At 54.8% G+C, this 8,661-nt stretch overlaps 1 protein-coding gene across 1 annotated transcript in view; it reads right to left on the bottom strand.

Moving 5' to 3' along the window:
• The window catches only part of LIMK1 (LIM domain kinase 1), a 25,547-nt gene that overhangs the window by 1,590 nt on the left and 15,296 nt on the right, over nucleotides 1-8,661 (bottom strand). The window contains exons 8-15 of the mRNA XM_027774396.1: nucleotides 8,444-8,530; nucleotides 7,984-8,115; nucleotides 5,913-5,972; nucleotides 5,622-5,687; nucleotides 3,360-3,516; nucleotides 577-632; nucleotides 154-311; nucleotides 20-57 (exon numbers count right to left, since the gene is read on the bottom strand). Of these exons, the coding sequence (XP_027630197.1) occupies nucleotides 20-57; nucleotides 154-311; nucleotides 577-632; nucleotides 3,360-3,516; nucleotides 5,622-5,687; nucleotides 5,913-5,972; nucleotides 7,984-8,115; nucleotides 8,444-8,530 (754 nt within the window). The remainder of the gene's footprint in view (nucleotides 1-19; nucleotides 58-153; nucleotides 312-576; nucleotides 633-3,359; nucleotides 3,517-5,621; nucleotides 5,688-5,912; nucleotides 5,973-7,983; nucleotides 8,116-8,443; nucleotides 8,531-8,661) is intronic.

Here is an 8,661-nt window from a genome sequence, read left to right as displayed (position 1 = left end):
CGCACACCATGCAGGGGGAGGGTCTCCAGCCACTGTTCCAGCTTCACAAAGGAGGGCCTGGTGCGACAGGCAGGGTGGACAGTGGGTGTGGCTCTCCCAGGGGTAGGCCCCACCCCCCAAGGCTTTCCCAGGCCATGGCTCCACCCAACTCACCTCTTCTCAGGGTCCAGATCACAGCAGCGCACGGTAATGGGGAAGAAGCTCGGGGGGCAGTTTGGGGGGCAGTAGCGGTCTAGAAAGCCTCGGACGTTGAGGCCGAAGTCCATGGTGCGGGGCAGGTAGTCGGGGTCTGCGTTCACCCGTCCGATGATCTATCCAACAGAAAGCCCAGCAGTTATTCCAGAAGGCCCGTTGGCCTGGGGCTCTGGGTACCATTCAAGGGGCATGGGGACAGGTCACTCTGGGCCTGGCCCCCATAGCCGACCTGGGCTATACCACCCCTAGCTGTGGGCAGCCCCATTCCCAGGAGCCCCGCTGGTCTGAGGCACCTATAGACTCTAGCCTGCAGCCTGGGCGTGTGCGGAGTGGAAAAGCCTGGAGAGGAGCCTGCGCCACCACCACTCAGCCCTGACCTACCTCACACAGGACGATTCCAAAGGAGAACACGTCAACCTTCTCGTCATAGCTGCGGCCTGGATAGAGAGACAGGGACCAACTGTTGGCAGGTGCAGCAGGGCCAGGGACCGGCCGGCTGGTGGACACCCTGACTGTGGGCTGGGACCAGGAGGCAGATGTCAGCAACCTCCACTGGCATCAGGGCTTGGGCTCTACTCTGCCTCACCATATCTGAACACGGGCATCAGGGCTTGGGCTCTACTCTGCCCCACCACGTCTGAACAGCCCTCTGGGAGCTCAGAGGGGCTAAGGATGAAGGCCCTAGCCAAGGAGTTCTAGGCCCAGTTCGGTCACTGACTAGCTGCTCAAGTCTGGGCAAGTTTGGACTCTTCAGTGGCCTCAAGAGGATCAATGTCAAGTGTCTATCTAGAACCTGTGACTGTTACATTATAGGGAAAGGGTCTTTGCAGATGTGATTATATTCAGGATCTGAGATGGGATGAACCTGGATTCTTCTTATTAGGGTAGGCCCTACATGCCATGACAAGTGTCCTGAGAAGAGACAGAGAAGGCAGCAGAAGGGACAGTGGCCACGTGAAGCTGGAAGCAGAGAGTGGAGTGATGCAGCCGTAGCCCAGAAATGAAGACGTCCAGAACTGGAAGAGGCAAAGAACAGTCTCCCCTAGAGCCACCTGGAGGAGGCAGGGCCCTAGGTTTCAGCCTTCTGACCTTCCAGACCAGGAGAGATGACCTTTCTGCTGTTTCAAGCCGCAGAGTTTGTAATGATGTCATAGCAGCTTTAGAAAACAACTACAAAGCCTGAGTATTCTCATCCACAAAATGGGAATGCCATCTGCCCAATAATGTTAAAGACAACTCCACGTACTGACTAGGCAGCGGCAAGTTCACACACTGCCCACCCTCACGCTATCTATCAAAGACAGGGTCTTTTAAGACTATCTTACAGGGGCCGGCAGGTGGCGTGGTGGTTAAGGGTGCTGGACTATCACATGGCCAGCCATGGTTTGGGGTTGAGTCCCAGACCTGATGGCTTGCTTTCTTACTTTCTCTGTCCCTCTCTGGTCAAATTAAAATAAATAAATAAAGTTAAATAAAATAATTCTTAAAAAAAAAAAATAGAAGGACCATCTTCCAGTGGGCCAGCAGTTGGCATGGAAATTAAGGCAGCTGGAACCTACATGGCTGACTACAGGGTTCAACTCCTACACCTACTGACTTAAAAATCACACCAGATCCATGTGTGCCCACAACCAGAGAGGAGAATGGAGAAGGGATTGTGGCATGGTCCTGCCCCCTGGGAGGTAAGTCTCCCCTCCCCAGTCTCACTCTGGCAAGCGCACGTACCCTATAGCAAACTAAAAAAAATTTTTTTGCACCGGCAGGTAATGTGGTGGTTAAGGGCGCTTGACTCCCACATAGTTGACTGTGGTTTGAGTCCCAGACCTGGCAACTTGCTTTCTTACTTTCCCTCTCTCTCATTCTGTCCCTCTTTGATCAAATTAAAATAAATAAATAAATAATAAAATAAAATAAAATAATTATTTAAGAAAAAAATACTATTTTATAGGTCAGGTTATTTGGGCTTTGTCAACTATGCTAACTAACGTTGGTCACTGTGGGTGCCCTGGGCCTGTGTCTGTGTGTCACCTGCCTATGGCCTTATAATCTCTTGTCTACATGACCAGACAACAAAGGAACGGAGGGAGGAGGGCCCAGGGAGGAGGAATCAGGCGCCCCAGAGGTGTCCATGCCATAACCCCGGGGCCAGTGACCGTGCTGCCTTCCACGTGCCTTTCAGAAGGGATTCAGTTAAGGGTGTTTCTTGTTTTGTTTAAGTTTTTTGTGATAGGATGTGTATGCGCGCCAGAGAGAGACAGACAGCGAGAGGGAAAGTGAGAAATCACCCATCTGGGGGATGGCCACACCCCAATCACTTCTCCATTCTCCTCCTGGGATTTTGGACACGGACACACACACACACACACACACACACATATGCTTGGTGTGATTTTCAAGCTGCCAGGCCAAGGACTAGAATTGTGGTGGGCCATGTGGGAGTTTAGCTCCTTAACCACTACACCACCTGCTGCTGGGCCCCAAGAGTTGTTTTGTTTTTTGTTTATTTAACCTGAGTGTGTGTGTGTGTGAGAGAGAGACAGAGACAAAGACAGCATCCCTGACAGATTCTCGAGGCTGTGATCCACCCCCAGCTTCAGCAGGCCCAGAGTCATGGGTCACGGGGATGGGCATGACGGGTATCCTCAGGGAGGCCTCCACATGTGAACCAGTAACCTCCCTACATGAGTCCATCTTTTAATGTCTGGCCCCAAATTAAAGAGTTTTGAGATGGAGAGATTATCCTGGCTTATCCTGGTGGGCCCAGTGTAATCACAAGGGTCCTTATTAGTGGGAGGATGGCGGGTCCAAGTCAGGGAGGGAAAAGTCAGTGAGAAGGTGCTACATGCTGGCCCTGGCCATGGAGGAAGGGGCAGGAAGCTCTCCCAGGAGCCTCCAGAAGGTACAGCCCTGAGACACTGGTTTCGACTCAGTGAGACTGTTGACTTCTGAGCTCCAGAACTGTACGATAATGTGCTGTGTGGTACCAGGTTACAGCAGTGATAAGAAAACTCACACGCGTGACTGGAGTTAGAAGGGGCTGATGAGGCCAAGAAAGGCCAGGGTACCGGGTCTGCCTGGGACCCCAGAGCCTGAGCCTCCCAGGGAGGGTGCTGGGTTCAGCCTAGGGCCTTGAGGGCTGTGACAGGTAGCACCCACCCACTCACCGTTGATCATCTCGGGTGCCATCCAGTAGGGGTTGCCCACCACGGTGTAACGCTTTTTGCGGTCTGGCTTCTTGAGACTTCGCAGGTCCTCGGGCTGAGTCTTCTCATCCACCATGAGCCGTGCCAGCCCGAAATCGGCCACCACCACGTTCTTGTTCTGGGGACATAAAGCAGGGGCACTGAGACCTGAGCCTGGCACTGCCTGCCCAGCCTGCCTCTGGCTGGGGCCCTACTCTGATCCACCTGGGGGGATTGGCTGACACCTGGGGGCCAATGCAGGATGAGGGCTCCTTTCCCTCCCTAACCCCATGCTCTTTGCAAATGGAGCTGTCTAGAGAGCTTGCACACCAGCAAGGCTTCATACCCCATGATGAGATGTGACCTTTGTCCCCTCTTCACATGCCCCCTCCAAATGGCCATTTTATTGTTTTTTCCTCAGAGGTCACATGTACTTGCCAGAGAGACAGAGATGATAGGGGAAGGGAGAAATGAACCCTCCCGATGGGTGTGGGCATGCTGCAATCCCCTCTCCTCCACCTCTCCATCCCATCAGCACTCGCACCTAGCATGTTTTTCAAGCCGTCGGGTCAGGGACTTGAACTGTGCCATTGGCCATGTGGGATTTGGTACCCTTAACCACCAGGTCATGGGCTGGCCTCAGTTCAAAGCTGATTCTAAATGGATGTCCCCTGCTGTGGGATGAGGCCTCAACAGTCCAGCCCTCCCTTGGTCCTGCCTGCACATCAGGCCTGCAGCAACTTCCTGCCAGGCAGTGTGGGCATCCTCCCTGGGAGGCTGAGATTTGGCCTCGCCTGCCTCCCTGTAGGCACTGCCCACTGCATCCCACAGCCTAGAGGCTGCTGAAGCATCCAGACGCATGGAAGGCTCCTACCCTCATTCCATAGCAGGCAGTGCATCACTGAATGCTGTCCTCTGGGCCTCTGCGTACACTGTTCCAACTGAAACTCTTCTGTGAAATCACCTGGAAAATGCCTACCTGGAGAACCTCCTCCTCCAAGACTGGATATCGACCTGTCTCAGTGTGATGAATAATATCCCCCCTGCACCTCCTCCCCCAAGTTCAGGTGCACTTGGAACCTTGGAATGCGACTGTATTTAGAAACAGACCCTCTGTGGGTGTGATTAGTTAAGACAAGGTCACACTGGATCAGAGTAGACCCTAAAGCCTATGAGTGATATCCTTGTAAGAAGAGAGCACACAGACACAGAGGGAAGAGGGCCATGTGAAGTCGGAGGCAGAGATGGGGTGGCAGAATGCTAGGCACTGCCAGCAGCTCTTGGAAGCCAAGGGAGAGGCGCGGGACAGACTCTCCCTCAGCTTCCAGAAGGCACCAGCCCTGTGACATCTTGACCTTGGACTTCAGGCTTCCTGAACTCTGAGAGAAGAGATGCCTGTTGCTTTAAGGCACCCAGTTTGTGGCACTGTTATGACACTCCTAGGAAACATAAGCCTCCCAGCTGGGCGTGGTTACTCCCACCTCTGCCTTTGGTGGAGAGCATGAGCTCCCCCCAATCACCCTTAGATCCTAGGCTCCCAGCCTGTATCCCCCCACACTTAAATATACCCCCAAACCCACCCTTTTCAGGAAACCTGCCCTGACCCCTCCAGCCACACGCTTGTGGCCTGCTGCAGATATCCTGTTCTTGGGGCTGCCCAGCAGAGCCTGTGGCCACTCTACCACGGCTGAACACCATGATCCTGGTCCTTTATAGCTTCTGTGTCACTTCCTCATTCATCAAGTTATGAGGCCCTTCTTAAAACTGGGAGCACCAGGACCAGCAGTTAGAGTAGTGGCTATGTCACTGGACTCCCATGTAGTCGACCACAGTTTGAGTCTCAGAACCGGTGGCTTAAACTCATGCCGAGCGCGTGTGTGTGCGTGCCCAAGATCCTGAGAGGAGAATGGAGGAGAAGGGACTGCGGCATGGCCATCCCCCCTGGGGGGTGATTTCTCGCTTTCTGTCTCTCTGGCAAGCACACACGCCCTGTAGCAAAAACTTCTCCAAAAAAACCCCAAAAACCAAATAAACAAACAAACAAAAACAAAAATGGGAGCACCAATGGCTCAGAGGGCTGGACCCACCGAGTAACAGCAGAGCCAGAACTCAAACCCAGGTCTGCCTGCTCCCCATCCACATCTTGAATTAGCAGGAGGGGCCAACCAGGGACCTCTAGCTCAGGGGAGCGGGGTGGGATCCTGCTGCCCTCAGCCCCCAGGTACTTGGGACCCAGGTGCTCACCTCGCGGACCAGGCAGTTGTGTGAGTTGAGGTCTCGGTGGATGATGTTCATGGAGTGGAGGTAGGCCTGGGGGGAGGGGATGCAGTCAAGAGGTGGCTGTACCCAGGGACCCCACCCCACCCTGGCTCCTGAGGCCCCCTCCCCTCCCACCCTCATCAGGCCACAGGAGGCATCTTCCCAGTCTTCACTGGCTCCCCTCTGCCCTCTTTCAGAGCTTCCCTGTGGGTTCCATTTCTAAATTCCCTGGGAGAACGTTTTTATAAACAGGGCTGGATCACCTGGCTCACTCACCATCCCCGAAGCGATGTCCTTGGCAAAGCTCACCCTCTGGCTCCATGGGTACTGGCTGTCCTAGGGAGAGAGAATGGCCAGATGGAGCCCAGAGGGCCAGTGGCAGAAAGAGCTGTGACCAAAAGAGGGGTGGGGGCGGGGGTCCGGAGCCCCAGCTCTCCTCTGCACCCACTGTCTGCTCTCAGGGCTGTATGTGAGCAACAGATAAACGTTATGTCCAACAGAACTGGCTGAAGATTCTAAGGGGTGCAATAGTCTACAGTTGCCACCCTGACTCCTCTGAGGAAAAAAGCTGTATTTGTCTCATGCAAAATCATACCCTATCAGGTTTTTAAAAGATCTGAACCTCCTTTCCCGACAGGCAGGGACAGAAGGGCTGGCGAGGTCACCTACAGACCATCAGCGCCACGTCACCCCAGGAGAGTGGGGTTGTGGCCTCGAAATCACTTGAGGAGATGCTTCATTCTCTAACTCTGTCCCTTGGAGACCTCAAGCAAGAGGGTTAGAGTCTAAGAGCGCAGTGACAATTCAGAGAGCTGGCCCCGCCTGGTGGCACAGCTGGTAGCAACGTGGGCTAGAAGCTGTACAGTCAACCACAGGTGCAGATCCCGGGGTTGGCCTGAAAACACACTGGGTGTGTGGGAGCACCCAAGATCCTGGGGAGCTGGAAGGTTGGAGAAAGGGGACCACGGTGTGGTAAGACTGGGCTGAGGGTGCCTCTCCCCCCACTGTATGTGTGAGCAAGTGCTTTCTATTATGAATAGAAATTAGGGGGCAGCTAGAAAGCCTAACTTGGTGTAGAGCCCTGTGTTCCCATAACAGATGTGACTGAAGAGTCCCTTCTGAGATGTGACACCTGTCAGGAGCCCCCAGGGCCCAGGCTTTGGTAAATGCCAGGGAATCTGACCCAGAAAGGAGCAATCAGAAGCTCAGAATGGGGAATGAGATCCAATGGTCTCGGGGTGATACTGAAATGGGGCAGAAATCAGGGCTGGATCCCTGGGGCGCTGTCCAGCCCGGGAGTGCTAGAGGCTTTTCTCCAAGCACTTACTTTTCTTTTCTAATTTGCTATAGGATGCATGCGCTTGCTGGAGAGACAGAGAGACAGTGAGAAAGCACTCCCCGGGGAGATGGCCCCAGCGCAATCCTTTCTGCTCTTGGGATCTTGGGCACATGTGCACACAGGCCCAGCGTTTTTTCCAGCTGCCAGGTCTGGACATGATCTGCGCAGTCAGCCCTGTGGGATCCAGCTCCCTTAACCGCCCTGCCACCAGGTGGCCTGAAGCACTTCATTTCTTTTCTTTCTTTCTTTTCTTTTTTTGACATTCTTTTGCTATAGGGTGTGTGCGCTTGCAGGAGGGACAGAGAGAGACAGAGAGACAGAAAGCAAGAAATCATTCCTTAGGAGGAATAGCCAAGCTGCAATTCCTTCTCCTCCAATCTCCTCTCAGGATTTTGGGCAGCGTGCACACACACATGTTTAGTGTGGTTTTAAGCCTCTGGGTCCAGGACTTGAACTGACATGGACTATGTGGGCGTCCAGTGACATAACCATTACATCATCCACTGGTTCCTCGAAGCACTTTACTTCCAAAGATGGGTTTGTCATTTCATTCAAGTCCTTAAAGAAAGTTCTGAACTTCATAGAACGTGTTAAATAGTAAAAATGGTTGATTAATAGTTCTGCCAGAAGCAAAACAAAGGCCTGCTGCGGGTGGGCACCTGGGAGGAGCTCCCCGGTGCTCTGACCTGCTGCAGGTGTGGCAGGCTCTGGCGCTGCCAGGCTACTCCTTGGCTGCAGGACAACTGCCCTGGGACAGCTGCCCTGGGACAGCCTGTGCTCCCCTCGGGGAAGTGGCCGCCCTCCCTGGTCTCTGGCTTTTCCCCAGCATGGGCGTCACTTGGTCCCCTGTTCTATTCAGACGCAGGGGTTAGAGGGCTCTTGAGACCCCGGCGGCCAGTCCCCACTGGAAAGATGAGGAGACTGAGGCCCGAGGAAGAGCTGCCTTGCCCGGGGCCACACAGTGGGGGCGGCAGGGATGACACAGAGGGTGGGCTCTGGGGGACTCACCATGCTCTTGATGATGCCCCGGAGGGTGCCCCCCTTGATGTACTCGGTGATGAAGTTGAGCCTCTTGTCCTTGTAGAGCACCCCGATGAACTTGAGAACATTGGGGTGCTCCAGGCATCGCATGACCTTCACCTGGCAGGGTACAAACAGGCTGGGCCCGGGGCTTTGCCTGGTCCAAGCTGGCCTTGCAGCTCCATCCCACAGACAGTCGCAGACACGGGGGGCCCCAAGTCCGCCAGAGCCCCTGCCACAGCCGACCGGTGCTGTGCTCTCGTTTGGGCAGCCCCTCCCCCAGGGAGGCCCAGGGATGCCTCTCCCTCCCGGCAGGTACTTTCTGTTCTTCTCATATGTCCCGAGGGCCATATCCTCTGTGAACCCCCCGTCACGCCCCGCCTTGATGGGGGAATATAGTGGGGACCTGTGGGTCAGTCCCAGGGGACGCGACGGTTCTACCACTGACCTCCTTGAGGAATGTCCTCTGGGTCTCCTCATCAAACCGGATCAGCTCCTTCATCACCATCACCTCGCCTGTCTCACGGTGTGTCACCTGTGTTGGGGACACCGAGCATGAAGACTCAGGGTGGACAGAGGCTCTGCTGGGAGCCCACGGGGGGAGCCCCGTCCCCACCCCTGCACTGCCAGGACTCAGGGCGGACACATGCTCTGCTGAGAGCCCAC

Source organism: Tupaia chinensis, unplaced genomic scaffold (assembly GCF_000334495.1).
Source record: "Tupaia chinensis unplaced genomic scaffold, TupChi_1.0 Scaffold000429_1, whole genome shotgun sequence".
Classification (NCBI taxonomy): Eukaryota; Metazoa; Chordata; class Mammalia; order Scandentia; family Tupaiidae; genus Tupaia; species Tupaia belangeri.
The sequence above is the reverse complement of the archived record's forward strand: the minus strand, read 5'-3'. Positions and strand labels throughout refer to the sequence as shown.